Here is a 14,919-nt window from a genome sequence, read left to right as displayed (position 1 = left end):
TATTAACTCTCAGATATAACTCCCCACAGCCTGGGACTCCTAAAAGGTGAGAGATGCTCCTTTCAGATAACACACAACCACATTTACATTCAGATGCACTGAACACTCACCGGTGTTCCCAACGTGCTGGGCCAATGTCTCAGGGACTGTTTTAGACTAGGTTTCTCATCAGGGCCAAGTTACTAGGCACAGATGTATAAAAAGCACTGAGGGGTGTGCTCAGTTGTGTCCAATAGAAAATGATTGGACGCAAGCCATGTAAGGTGCAGGGGGACAGAAAGAAAGACGGAGAGAAAGTAAGGAAGAAAAGAGAGATGGTAAAAGCCAGAAGGTTCTAGCTCATTTATTTTTAGTCAATCGGTATATTGTGGTGTTAATGATTCATGGTAAGTGGGCAAAGATTATAAGAAAAAGAGGGTGTTTGCGTCACCTTGACCATGCTCCAGTAAGTCTGCAGTGGAGTAGTCTGATACAGGAGAGAGGTGGGAAAAGAGGGACAGAGGAGAATAAAAAATAAATTAAAAAAGAGAGATAAAGTGCACAGAAGACAGTCAACAGGATTAAATAAGAGACAAGGTGAGAGGAAGACAGTAAGACTTATAGTGAGTGTTTTTATAAATGTTTAGGCATACAGGGAGGACGAAAATCCTAAAATTGAACCACATAGAGATAAGAAGGTGGACTTAATTTGACAGTAAACCAAGGAAGTGCTGGCTCACGTCACTGGAAACTTTGGACAATTAAATCCAGACAAACATAACCTCCCATTGCAGGCGAACAGACATGTCTGTGTTGATGCCACCGTCAACAATGGCATTTAACTGAGACACCCACTTCAAGAGGCAGTGTCACAAGGAATATCCACTTGTTACTGCACCTCTGCTTTCTTCTTCAATGGAAAAGAACCAGCTTGGGTGAGTCATTGGTGTGCTACCTACAAGAATGGATGGAGGAAGTATGTCCATAACCTGACACTAAGAATGACTATTGATGTGGGGAAAACATAAATTCTTTTTTACGTTGATTGTGGATACCAAAATGAAACATATGTTTTGTTATTAGAGAAATCTCAAAGAACGTGATCTTCCACCTTACGACTTCAAATGGATTTGACTTTCATTTGAAACAGCTCTGATGTATATTCATTGACTTCTCTGCATTCTAATTAAAGGCGAATTGTTGCAGAATTATGGTCAAATTTGTAGTAGAGTGCCCTTGAACAATGCCTCTTCTTTCTGGATGAAGACTGCCATCTGAATTGCAACGCTGATATATCTGATAAGCATCCATATCTGAGCTGGAGATTCAGTGTCGCACATCAGCAGGAGAGAGTGAGCTTCCCTTCAATACACCAAGCCTTATCACCTTACCTGCAGACATTAGTGAGAAAAAAAGGGAGGAGGATGAGAGAAAGGAAAGGGTCATAGACCAAACAAGAGTTTGTAAAACGTGACCAGAAGGGATTTAAGAAGTTCAATGAGGACCTTTGTTCACTGCCAGTTTCAGGATTGCTACCAAAAAAACTGAAAACGTCACTGTTTTGGAAAAGACAGAATCAGAGTGGGGGATGGGATAGTGAATGTGCGTATGTCCCAAGAAAAGGAAGACGAAGGATCAAGACACGCTGAAAGAGAATGCCGGAAAACAAGCAGACAATCCAGCACACTGGAAGCTATCTCTCCCACTCTGCTTACAGGAAGATAAAAAGGATGCTGAGCTTCAGAAGACGTGAGTAGTACAGGGAAAGGGAGGCACACGCAATCTTACACAGAGGTAGATTTTGGTGCTATGCACCATCCATTCATCTTAAAATATGCTTTATAGCATGACAGATATTCTGCATTTTCTGTGGACTAAACAGCAGTGTAGTTGCATTGATGGATGGAAACAATGGACTCAGCACTCACTAATGCAGCACATCCCAGGATAGTTAACCCAAAAATTAAAATTGTCATCATTAACTGAAACTAACATACTAACACCTCCTTTCACATTCCACGGAAGAAAAAAGTAATTTAAAATGCAAGTAACATGAGTAAATACTGTCCCTTTAAGGAAGTAGATAAAATGGTTTGTCATGGACAGCTCTATATTTCACCTCACTGTTTCTTTTACAGGTGTGTTTGGTCAGAGGTTGGAGGAGACTGTCCTGTATGAGAGGAGGTATGGGGATCATATGGCTCCTCTGGTGGTAGAGCAGTGCGTAGACTTCATCCGAGAGCATGGGCTTACAGAAGTGGGACTCTTCAGGCAGCCCGGCCAGGCCACACTGGTTAAAGAGCTGCAGGAAGCTTTTGATGCTGGGGAGAAACCAACCTTTGACAGGTAAGCCATTGGCATTAATGGAAACAAGATATCACAGAGTTACCTTTTAAATCAGCTACATGTACAACTTGCTTAACAGAGAAAGATTGTATCTCCTCCATGCACAATTGGATTCTATAAAATAAAAGTAAAGTGATGAAAAATAAATCCCAGTATGGAAATTCAGGTTTTACAGCAGCTTGAGAAGAACTGATGGACAAAGAAAATGAATGAATACTATATAAGTGCATAAGTAGATTTCACAATTGCCTTTCACAATCCATATTGTTTCAATGCAGCTTTAACAGAAAATTTTGCCTTTAATGTCTTAAAACCCCAATGAGAAAACCAAAGGCAATTATGGTAAGGAAAAATACTGAATAAGATTTTCAAAACTCAAGATTTTCAGGTAGTGGAGGAAGAAGAACATTAGAAGGAATCAGATTCAACTGGGGGAGCAAATCCTAATCTGGCATTACAATAATTGTACATATCATCAATTAACAGTATGTAGAATACTAGTCGCGTTCATTGAATACATTAAAATGATGTATTTATTTAAAATGTTTGCAAGGCCATGTTTAAACGTAAAAAAAAGAAAAAAAAGAGAGTAATAAAATCTAATAAAAAAAAGGTAATTTAAATGTACAAATGCTTCTCATACCACTTTTCCACCATCGGGCCAAACGGTTTTCATTGCGAAATCATGTTGTTCCATACCGATCTGGGCTTGTTGGCATGGTTACGGTTTCATACCTATTCCATTGTAATGCTGTGAAATCAGAATTAGAATGGACTGGCTGAGCAAATGACCACTTGTGAGTCACAGTGTGTAGCTGCACTGTACCAAACAATGCTCAAGTGGAAATCCAACAGAAATCGTTACTTTCTGTGCTCAGTACTCCTCCGATGGCGGAAAAGCGCCTTTTGTTAGTCAAATTAGTCAGTGAATCTGTGTTTGCTTTCTCAGCAGCACAGATGTCCAAACAGTGGCATCTCTGCTGAAACTATACCTCAGGGAGCTGCCTGAGCCTCTGGTGCCATTTTCTCGCTATGAGGATTTTCTTGTATGTGGCAAAAGGATCCCTTCAGACAGAGAGCAGGTATGGTTAACTTCCTCAGATTATTTAAGAGCTTATAATTTTTTTATCTGATTGTGTGTGGCAAAATATAGTACTCAAGATACAAAATGTAGTATGATCCTAATCAGGTAAGTGTGTCTAAAGATTGATAAGAACACTTGTCTCATGCACTTTCATCCTTGTCTGACTTCAGGGTTTGCAGGAGTTGAGGATACTCCTTCATGAGCTTCCAGTGGCAAACTTCAACCTTCTAAAATACATTTGCCAGTAAGGCTAAACTTATATTTTCATCCACAGATCTAGGTACTTAAGTTTTATATACCTAGCTATTGGCATCAGCTTTAAAGCACTTCAGATGACATGACCATGACACAACTCTGTTCTAGATTTTTAAATGACGTCCAGTCATACTCCAACATTAACAAGATGAGTATCCAGAACTTGGCAACTGTTTTTGGGCCAAACATTCTCTGGCCCAAAGCGGAGGACCCAGAAAGTATTATTGGAGGTGAGCAATATTTAGGTCTCTGTACAAGGGGTCTAAGAAAAAAACTAAGCCAGGTAATGTCATGGCTTTACTGAGATTTAGATTGACCTTAAGATCTTAAATCCTTGAAAGGTTCTCTCTATGCTCTCTTCTTCTAGGGGCAGCAGTTGTACAACAGTTGATGTCTGAACTGATCCGAGAGCACAGTTCGCTCTTCTCAAGAGAGAACTTCAGCCCTCCTGAAGCCTCTTTACCACCTATTCACCCCATTCACAGACACAGTAACCTCATGGAATGGGTGCACGGTGAACCAACGGTCCACTCGAGAGAGTCACTGTTGTGTGAATATAATGTGCCTCTTACTGATCAGACTGTAGCCAGTCCACATAAACTCTCTATGCCTCTAATGGCAGTGAGGACAGAGTCTTTTCAAAGCCTTTGTGAAAAAAATGTTTCCTATCATCTATCAGAGACAGAGCAACAGCTTCAAGAAGACTATTCGCCAACCAGCTCTGCTCTTATTTATGACAACCACAGTCAACAAAGCTCAGCACAAGAATCTCTCCATATAAGACATGTGCCAACACCCACCCCCACTTTACCTGCCTGCTCTTCTATGCCCAGAGTTGTGGAAGCTGGGGTTGAAACCTTTGTGCAGTCAAAGAGTTGGCCTGATATGGAGGAGCCCAACTGCGGGCCAGAGAGAGTCTTAGGGGAGAGTGGAGGAAGCAGTGAAGCCCAGGACAGTACCTTGTCAGTCTATGACAATATTGGTACTGAGAAGCAGAGGGAGGGATGTACAGAGAACAGGGAGAAAGGCAGTTGTATTGTGGAGGCAAAAGTTGGTACTACCAGTATGACGAAAATCAATAGCTCTAGGTCCTCCTGTGAGATAGTGCCTTTGGATGGAGGCAGTGGAAGCGGTGGAGCTGCAAGTCCTAGCAATGGTTACCCTGTAAGCTTCCACTCTTTCAGAATGGACTCTGGGGAGGAAGACCCTCACCCTAACTCCCCTGCTTCCTCCTCTGCTCCCACGGACGCGCCTTTAAGCACCGGCAGCAGTGAGGTCTTTTTGCCGAATGCCCCTCAAGAACCCCTTGGCATTCCTGTCTCCCATGCCATGCAGTGTCTCATTGCAGGGCTTCGGCAACAGAAGGAAAGGCAAAAGGCTGAATACAAAGCAAAAATCAACAGGTAGGATATCTCTTATGAGTAGTGCTGATACCTAATATGATTATTTTGTAAGGAGAATCTGCACTGGGAGAAAACCCAAAACTCTGGCTCTCACATTAAAGGGATAGTTCCCCCATAAATGAAAATTATCTTATGATTTACTCACCCTCCTGGCATCCCAGATGTGTATGACTTTCTTTCTTCTGCAGAACATAAATTAACATTTTGGAAGAATATTTCAGCTCTGTAGGTCCTAACAATGCAAGTGAATGGTGGCCAAAATTTGTAAGGTCCAAAATCCACATAAAGGGAGTATAAAACTCATAGGATTCCAGTGGTTAGATCAATGTGTTTAGACACAATCTGATAGGCGTTAGAGAAAAAGATCAATTCTCCTCCCTGCCCAGTAGAGGGCGTATTGCACAAATATTATGAATCACCAGAAACAAGAGAAGAAAGTTAAAGTTAAAGTAGAAATTGACTGAGCAGGCAGGAGAAATTATGGGTAAAAAAAGACATTATTCTATTGTTTTGTTTCTCATCCACATCTATCATTGCTTCTGAAGCAGGGGATAGAGCTAGGAGGTGGCCGTGGTCACCGTGGACCGAAGCCTGGCCACCCCACTTACAATTGCCATTTTGGTCATTTTTTTGTCTTGGGCACAATTTAGTTTTTTTAGTGGTAGAACCATCTCTGTACTACCGCAACACACATGAGACTTAACATGTGTGCACACCATGGTTCAGGATTAAATCCCTGAAATATGGGGTTCTCAGTGTGGTTTAGTTTGAGCTGACAGAATGACCTCTTCTCTTCTGTCTTCAGGTTGGAGCAGAAGAACGAGGCACTTCAGGGGGAGGTTGAAGGGCTGAGATCAACTCTGGAGCTGCAGCGTCGCTGGACTAGCGTGGCTGAGATCAAAATGCGAAATGTAGAGCGAGCAAGAGCTGATGCTGACCGGCGCAATGCAACCCTGCAACAGGAAATGGAGCAGTTCTTTGAAACATTTGGCGAGCTGAACGCAGAGGCACGAAAAACGAATCGTATTGTTCAGAGTTTTTAAAATGCAGTGCTACAAAACCAACATCAGCGGCATATGAAATGTTTCCATGTTTTAGAGTAGTAACACTGTCATAAAATCAGACTGTGTCTGTCTCAAGCTTGTACAAATGAGGATGCGTTCCTGAGGGAAAATATTGCCCCATTTTCAACTTTAGTTAAGTTGCGTGAAAGACTGTGTGGACCAGCATGTTCAATGTTAAGTAATATTAAACTAAAAGGCATATTTATGCCATTTAATTTATAAAAGACAATGAATGACCCAGAAGTAGGATATTATGTCTAGTAAGCATGGATGCCATATGAGAACAGTAGACTCTAGGAATGATTGGAATCAATGAGTTCAGACTTTAAAAGTCGATGCATTGGGTGGGGGTTACTTTACATTTTTATTTTCAATCCACGTCATACCTTGGAAACCTTGTACGAAAACATACCATTCGTAGATTACATGTATTTGTACCACATTAATAAAACATGAGAAAATGACAGTGTTTTCATTTGAGCATTTTATTTGACCAGTTGTAACGGTTGTTTGATTTAATTTTTTTCTTTCACATAGAAAAAATATTCTCTCTCTATTATTGTAGATAGTTGATCTTATTTTAGGTTTGCGATTCAGAAACAAGACTGGTTGCTCTCACCATTGCCCACTAACAGTGCACTAAAGAAACAGGACAATACAAAACACTTCAAAGCTAAACAAATATTACTAGAAAAAGCAGTTGATATCTATTCCTCTTACCGTATTTGATTGAGTTTTTGATTAAAGATCAGGACAATTGTTTACTTAAGAAGATGGAATCTGATGGAGAATATCTTAAGTAATTGAAGACCTGAAAAGTTATCTATTCAAGTCATTACCAACTACACTTCTATTCATGATCGCCACTAACAAACACACATCGATGTTTACACACTTTCTCCCCCAAGGGAAACAGACACCTAAAGAAGAGAAAGTAAGCCCTTAAGAAAGTGAGCCAGCTTTGTTCATTGTCTCTCGTTGAGAGATTTAACACCACAGAGATCCTAAACTACTGCTCACAAAAACAATTAATGGGCAAGTAGCTATGAGATAAAAATTATATGAACACAATGCACTATTGCATTAACGTAACACATGATCACTGTGCTACATTAAAGTGAATCACCAAATGAGCTACAAGCTATCCTCGATGAGATCAAGAAATGGGACTTTCCTTTTGAGCTCAATAGAAAACTCTAAGAACAATGGAGAAGGTACTCTGATAGCAAACATCCAGCTTGTCAAGTAAGAACCAAAACTTGATCGTAGGTCCATTACCATCAGTTGCTTTGTGCTCTTCAGGCCAAGCTGTAGTGGCACTGATAGTGAGAAGCTTAAGGCATGAAAGTGATGATGATGATAATTCAGACCATCAGAAGCACCTGGAGGCACAGAAGCTCAAAAGCACATTCACATCATCCTCCTGGCTTTCAGTTCATTGGTATCTTCTATAACCAGAGGAAGCCACATGTTTTTGAGGTTGTTGAGGACTTATGAATAGGGCTTGTGTTTCCATGCATAACAATTAATTTACAGTACAAGACATATAACATCACTATATAGTTGGAAATATCAACAGGCAACTTTTAAAATGGTACCAGACAAACTGAAACCTGGGGGGGTATGGGGGGGCAGGAAGATCAATTACACAGAGACAGATGAATGCCATCATAAATATGACTGGTAAAGATTTCCAAAGCTCTCTATGTTGATGACTAGCTGCATTTGCCGTAGTATATCACTGAAAAGTAAATTTTCAAACCAAGGTAGAACAGACACATACAAAAGAAAAATACACAAGCGGAAGTGTAATAAAATGAAATTAACATGAAAACTCTTTCAGTGTTTCACTGAAAGGACATAAATCTTCACTTAAAGGAAAATGACTAAATAAAAACTAGGGATGTCCTGATAGCGATAGCGGTAACGGGTCCGATACCACGCTCATGTATCGGTACTGGTAAAAATGCTCCTATGCCAAAAACAGATACCATCTGACACACGAATGTCATTCCATAAACTTTCAGCCCACAAATTAAAATCACGTTATGTCCCAGTGACATTATTTAACCACAAAAGCAGCGATTTAATGAGATAAATATATAGTTTGCATGTAATTCAAATTTGAGTGCTTGTGAATGTGTGGAGACAGTGTTGTGCTGATGCCGGCTGCTCATTCCAGTTCAAGCTCCTCAGTTAAAAACACTGTCATGAGCAAAGCGCTCTGTTTGTAGCAGATGACAGTAAACAGAGTGCAAATTAATGTGGTAGTGTGAGGCACATACAGAGTACATACTTATTTAATTAAATAGCAGCCTTTCGTAGTTAAATAATCACTAAGTCACATAGCGTCTGGCTTTTCCAGAGTGGTAGCTCCAGGCCAAAACACAGAAACACTTCAAAATAAAAGGTACATTTATAGAAAAAAGTATGACAGAAATATATCACTATTGTAAAGTTATGTAATATTCACTACTACTACTACTACTATATTTATAATAATAAATTAGTATTAATTGTATTATACTTGAGGAGTATCTAACAGTGTGACGCTCTGTTATGCAGCACTTTATTTGACAATATATATCTCCAGTGTTGTATTTTGGATTGTGCAGTTAGGTTCGGTATACAAGCACTTCATTTGATAAAAGTAAGTTTTAATGAATTAATTTATTTAAACACCACTTTGATAATAAAACTGAAATAAACTGTTTATATGGTGTTTAGGAAAAACAAAAACAAAGGTATGTGGACTCTGCGTGTACCAGAAATTAACTATATGTACTCGTTCTAAAAAAAAAATTGTATCAGGACAACCCTAATAAAAACCCACTTGCAAGTCAATAAAAAAAAAAAAATTTAAAAAGAGAGAAAGAGAGAGAGAAGGAAACAATAGATTTGCTTCGTACAACATTCTTATGGGCTATTCAAGTTTAAAGGAGATTAAAAGGCAATGGTTTGCATTAGCTCATGCAATTAAATGTACAATCTTACAAGATATGCCATGAACTTGCCAGCGTTGATTACTTTTGGAATGACATTGAGCAGGAGCTTTGATAAGGACATTTTAGATCCAGATGAAAGTATCTCTTTTGTTCACTTTAAAACCTCAATGTGCAGTATGTTGTTTTTACAATACATATGCTAAAACATATTTGTAGCATATTTGCTGCAAAAGAGTTTCCACAGCACAAAGAACGTAAATCTGAACATTGACACCAAATCTATGTACCTATATATACACACACATGACTACACCCTAACCAGCTGAAACGCATTATTAGATTCTCTATGAAAATGTGTGTACGTTGACTATGTACAGAGGCAGGCACTGCTGTTCTGATTCTAGCGGTGTTCAGGCATGTTACAGATTGTAGTCTGTCTTTCTAGTAAGTGTTCTTTGTTAATATCATGCAGCTATATTTGTAACAGGGATCTGTTCCAGAGGGGCTGACTAGCTATAATGTTGTCCAAGAATTCATATCTGTGCTTCTTTTAGGTGATGAAATGAAAGGCAATAAAAGCAACATTGCACAGACAGAGAGAAAAAGAAAGAGGAGACATACTCTAAATGATGGCATTGATCCTAAATATTATTACTCAAGCTGCTGCAGTAGGTTACTTTCCAAAGATGGCAGTTATTATTAGTTCACATGAAAGTAAAAGTGAATGTGTGAATGCTTTAACACAGTAATCTAATTCATATTTGTCCATCAATGAAGGTAGTTTTTATAAAAATCTAAAAGAAATGAGTAAAGATGGATTAAAGGGAGAGTTCATCCACAAATGAAAATTCTGTCATCATTCAGTCCCCCTCATGTCATTACAAATCATTCTTCTCTGGAACACAAAAGATGTTTTGAAGAATGTAGCTGGTTGCTCTTTTACATGCAATTACGACAAATGGGGACTGGGAGATTTCATATTTCAAATAGGACAGAAAAGAACCAGAAACGTTGTCTATATGACATGTGCACTATTTACTAAGTCTTCTGAAGGCATATAATATCTTTGTGTTGGGAACAGACAAACATTTTCTTCTATTTGTTTTTCTTCAAAAATCTTCTTTTGTGTTCCAAGGAAGGAAGTAAGTAATACAAGTTCGGAACAACATGAGGGTGAGTAAATTATGAAAACATGTTTATTTTTAGGTGAACTATCCCTTTAAACAGTAAAATGGATAAATAAGGCCTATTGAAAAGGCAAAACTGGGTTGTTGTTGGTGTATAATATAATCAAGATTTCTAAAAGCTAGTATTAAACATCTGCGTTTTTATATGCGAGTTGGAAAAGAAAGAACAGAAAGACAAACGACCCCTTAAAAGTGAGAGCGAAGAATAAAGAGTGTAAACTTGAAGCCACGTGAACATGCAATCACAGTTCTCTTCAGTCAAGATCACAGCATGGCCCACATAGACAAGGGAGGGGATGTGACATAAGTTTGAAGAGCAGGGGAGGTGGAAGCCAGGCCTCACTGTCAGTCCTCTAATGCTCCAGTGAGAGTGTCGATGCAGGAGCTGTCGGTGTCAGAGGCCAGTGTCTGCTCCGTCGACATGGACGAGATGTCATAAATAGAGGAGGACTGGGAGGCAGTGGTGCTGTTGTTCACTGTGCCATCTATTACACACACACACACACACACACACACACACACACACACACACACACACACACACACACACACACACACACACACACACACACACACACACACACACACACACACAGCAATGCATCAAAATTAGGGCTAATCACAGTTAATGTATTTTCCTAATATGATTTAAATACTGTGTAGTTTCCTAATACTGTAACTGATTTCTGAAGGCTGGATTGAAATACAAAAAGATAACAAAAGGGCTGACATAAACAGATTTGGGTTTGTAATAGTGGCTGACTGATGTTTTTTTTTTTTTAACAGCAGATCCTGATACCAATATCTAGAGAACAGAGATCTACAGCAGGGTTTTCAAACTCTGGGTCCCCAAGGGGGTGCTAGGAGCTCTGTGAAGATTTCACATTATTTGATATTATTACCATTCTGAAATCATGAGATTAATCCTGATTATTTTATTCTACAGATAGCCAAAGTTTTAAACAGTAAGAAATAAAAAATAAATCTGCAAATAATTTCAATTATTAAGAAAAAAATATTTTTTAGAAATAAGGGTTGTAATTCACTATTCTCTGTAAAACTGCTTTGAAACATTATTTATTGTGAAAAGAGCTTCCAAACCATGTCTTTACCCAAATACACTCTGATAAACTTATAATAATGATTTATATTTTAGAGCTGTCAGGACGAATTTCGAGGAAAATTGCATACATACGTCATTCGCCTGTGTGTGTTCACGTCATATCCGCACACAAAGAAAATAAGATCCGGCTACTGTAGCATGTGTATGGTGTGGGAGTAGCGTGAAGCTGAAAGTTTGTTGTCACAACAAACGAGACAAATTGACCATGGAGCATTCAAAACGGCAAACACTGGTTGTAAAAACAAAGAAACCTCGAACAGAGCAGAGACTAAAAGCAAAAAGGGAAAGCAGCAGAGTCCATAATAAAACATGAATCAACATCGGCTTGGCTTTTCAGAGTTGCCGACAACTGAAAGGATTTAAAAGTGACCCAGAGATGGCTTTTTTCTTACTCAACAGGTAAGACATTTTATTGATATGGTTTATGTATAATTTTGCAATCACACACACACACGTCTGTGTAGTGAAATATAATAATTATACTGTAATTGGTGCTAACAATCATTAGTTCTTATATTAATGAACGTTGCCTTACTTTTGTAACGTAATTTATTTCAAAACATCAATGTTTCCAATAAGTCAAAACAACAGCATAAGATATGGCACTTTTCTGCTCAGATGACATGTTTTCGGTTATCCGTCTTTTCCTTTCTTTCGTTATTTATTTGTCCATTCGCTCTGATAAGATGTCCTGTATCCATGTGTACAACGGTGCCACGAACCACATTCGTTCATTCGTGCAGAGGAGCAGAGCCGAAGCACAACTTACATCATTACCAAAACAATATTTGTCCGCAAGATACATGGTTTAATTTTTTAACTGCCAGAGGGCCAAAAGTTACATAGTGTAGCTTTAATAAAAAGTCAAATATTTTCCAGAAAATATTTTCATAATTTCTTTAGGGTTTAGTACAATGACAATATAAAAGCCAATAATTTAATTTAAGTAGTCTTTATAATATAATGTTTACTATTTTTCTCATATATGGGGTCCCTTGCAAGAGAATTATGATATTTGAGGGTCCTTTGCATCAAAAAGTTTGAAAACCACTGATCTAGATAACTGATATTAGGTGGATTGATCAGAAGTCAATCAAGAAAACTCAAAATGTTCAAATGTCAGCCGATGAATTAGCCTATCACTAGTTAGTAATGAGGATTAGTAACTCACCTAAACACTCCTCTTTCAGCACTCCATTATTGTTCCTCTCCTCCCAGTCCATTACCTCTTTATAAATCAGCTCTGCAGACAGAGAGAAGACTGTCATTTGACTAATGCCTTATAATTTAACAGTAAAGTAGAATATTTAATACAATTTCCACCAAGTTACTCTATAAAACGTTTTAAAGCACAACTGACAATGCAAGGTACTTTATCAATTTACTTAATTAAACATTTTACTCTAAAACAGAGTCATTCGTTCTTTGTAAACGGGTTGCAGTGCTAAAGGTCATTTATACCTTTCCATTGCTCAATGCTGTGTTCCCTCTCCTCCAACTGTTTGTCTGATATCTGTGGAGGAGGCTGAACACATAAAACAATCATTACGAATCCTAACCACAAGAGAGAGCTTTTCATTGGCATTGTAAAAATGTCCCTCGTAAAACAGTTTTAACTGGACTGGACTAAGCAACATAAAAGAATATGGAGTACACTGACCGCATCAGCCTCAGCTAGGTCATACCACACGTGAATGTAGGGATGACTAAGAGCCTCCTGTACAGAGATGCGGCTCTCAGGGTCGATCACTAGCATTTTTGACAGCAGGTCACGCGCTTGACTAGCTGTGTTTAACAATGTAAAGAACAATGTAAAAAACATCAAGTGTTGTAAAGATTCAATTATTCAATATTTACAATACAGTACCAGTCAAAACTGGGCATACTTGCCAGAATTTATGCTTTTCATGAACTTAAAAATCATTTATTTTAAAGACTGATGCTCAAATACATTTAATGAATGAGTTGGACAGGATAGTGAAGGATAAGCAGCCAATAAGTGCCCAGAATACATGGGAACTCCTTTAATACCGTTGGAAATGCATCCCATGGGGATGCCTCATGAAGCTTGTTAAAAGACTGCCCATACATTTTAAAGAGATTGTGCAAAACTGATTTTTATGCAAAGGGTAGCTACTTTGAAGAAGCTAAAATATAAAGATACTTTTGATTGGATGACAACATCATTTCTATATTTCCATTTGTGTTATTTGGTACTTTTGATGACTTCACTCTTATTCTAAAATGAGGAAAATAGTAATAATAAAGAAAGAGTAGGAGTGTCCAAATTGGTAGTGTATGTAAAGAAACACAGTTGTACTGCACAGGTTCAGAAGGGAGAAAGACAAAAAAATAAATAGGCCATAAAAAGGAAAAGAGATACAGAGAGATGGAGATGGAAACGGAGGAAAACATTAGAAAGGATGTTAGAAAGTGCTCTTACTTTTGATCTTGTCATGCTCAGTTTCTGAAGGAAAGGCCCAGTCGGGGAAAAGCTCATTAAAACTGACTCCCGGAAACTGGGGTTTGTTCAGCACATAGTTTCTAACAGTCTCCATCAAACGGTTCATAAACTCCAGAGAGGGGGTGCCCAGTATCTCAATCACCTTATTCCACTGGTCAATATCTGTGATGAGCTCAGTTAAGGAGGTCATGATGAAAGAGGAGAAATGAAGTTTTATCACAGTTTTTATAGAAGAAAAAGTGAGTGAAAATGTACACATGGAGTTTAACAGGAAACTGAAAACTGCCTGTTCTTTCTTTAAACAATTAGGGGCTTTGCAGACTTCAGCATTGTTTATACTTTGGCCTGGCACTGCAGCGCGTCCTGTGCACGCAGCTCTCAAAAACCCGAGGGGCATTGCAGTGCAAAGAAAATATCAGCTAATCCAGTAAGAAACAGCACTGAAGAAGTGCTTTGCTGAACTTAACATTTATCTTGCCAGGTTTGATAACATTAGTTAATGTTCCCTACTCATATGCGAAACAAAAACACTTAAGTAGGCTTGTAGGCTTTTTACACTATCTGTGGCTAAACTCAAGATTTTAAGTTTACCGTTAAGATACTAGTTTCATACTTGAATCAAGATGATGACATTTACATTTTAAATATTTGAACTTGAAATATTTGACATTTAACCCTCCTATTGTCTTAAAGCCTCACTATGTATGATTTTTTGATAAAAAAATTAAGAAATTGCCATTATTGCTCGAGTACATAAACAATCAGTGTTCAAACAATGTCCTTACCTTACTTCCTTCACTACCTTAAGCCAATAATAATAATTTGTATTATGAGCTGTCGGGTCAGATTTGGTGCGAAATTGCTAGCTTATGTCATTCATCCTTACGTCATTACGTCATGTCCGTAAACACAGAAAAGAAGAACCTGCTGTCATGTCATGAGAACCTACGCTCTTCAATTCAGTCAAACTCCCACAGTTCAGGACAGCATCGCCGCTGTCTAGTTGGATGTATATCTGTTATCCGTTTGGCCCCGAGTGAGATTCTAACCGAAGATTCCTGGCATGGGA

General features: G+C 38.5%; 2 protein-coding genes across 10 annotated transcripts in view; one reads left to right on the top strand and one right to left on the bottom strand.

Annotated features, from left to right (window-relative positions):
• Positions 1–272: 272 nt before the first annotated feature.
• si:ch211-247j9.1 (rho GTPase-activating protein 24) lies at positions 273–10,541 on the top strand. Of its 5 annotated transcripts, XM_052100116.1 has the most exons (8): positions 273–914; positions 1,172–1,728; positions 2,118–2,325; positions 3,275–3,407; positions 3,580–3,653; positions 3,773–3,894; positions 4,032–5,067; positions 5,873–10,541. In XM_052100116.1, the coding sequence occupies exons 2-8, from the start codon at positions 1,635–1,637 to the stop codon at positions 6,108–6,110; spliced, it is 1,905 nt and encodes a 634-aa protein (XP_051956076.1). In that variant the 5' UTR covers positions 273–914; positions 1,172–1,634; the 3' UTR covers positions 6,111–10,541. The 5 variants fall into 5 exon arrangements, with proteins under 5 accessions (XP_051956076.1, XP_051956080.1, XP_051956079.1 ...); XM_052100120.1 differs by lacking the exon at positions 1,172–1,728 and having other exon boundaries at positions 273–576; XM_052100119.1 differs by lacking the exon at positions 1,172–1,728.
• Positions 6,596–14,919, bottom strand: part of mapk9 (mitogen-activated protein kinase 9) — a 25,624-nt gene continuing 17,300 nt past the window's right edge. For 2 of the 5 annotated variants that reach the window (XM_052100121.1, XM_052100124.1), the window contains 5 exons: positions 13,830–14,012; positions 13,047–13,171; positions 12,848–12,911; positions 12,558–12,629; positions 6,596–10,748 (listed from right to left, as the gene is read on the bottom strand). In XM_052100121.1, coding sequence (XP_051956081.1) covers positions 10,609–10,748; positions 12,558–12,629; positions 12,848–12,911; positions 13,047–13,171; positions 13,830–14,012 — 584 coding nt within the window. In that variant the 3' untranslated portion in view covers positions 6,596–10,608. Of the gene's footprint in view, positions 10,749–12,557; positions 12,630–12,847; positions 12,912–13,046; positions 13,172–13,829; positions 14,013–14,919 lie in introns of those variants that run through there. The other 3 variants (XM_052100122.1, XR_007968250.1, XM_052100123.1) reach the window with 3 other exon arrangements.

This window comes from Xyrauchen texanus, chromosome 31, assembly GCF_025860055.1.
Source record: "Xyrauchen texanus isolate HMW12.3.18 chromosome 31, RBS_HiC_50CHRs, whole genome shotgun sequence".
Taxonomy (NCBI): domain Eukaryota; kingdom Metazoa; phylum Chordata; class Actinopteri; order Cypriniformes; family Catostomidae; genus Xyrauchen; species Xyrauchen texanus.
Note: the sequence above shows the minus strand (reverse complement) of the source record. Positions and strands in the feature narration are given on the sequence as shown.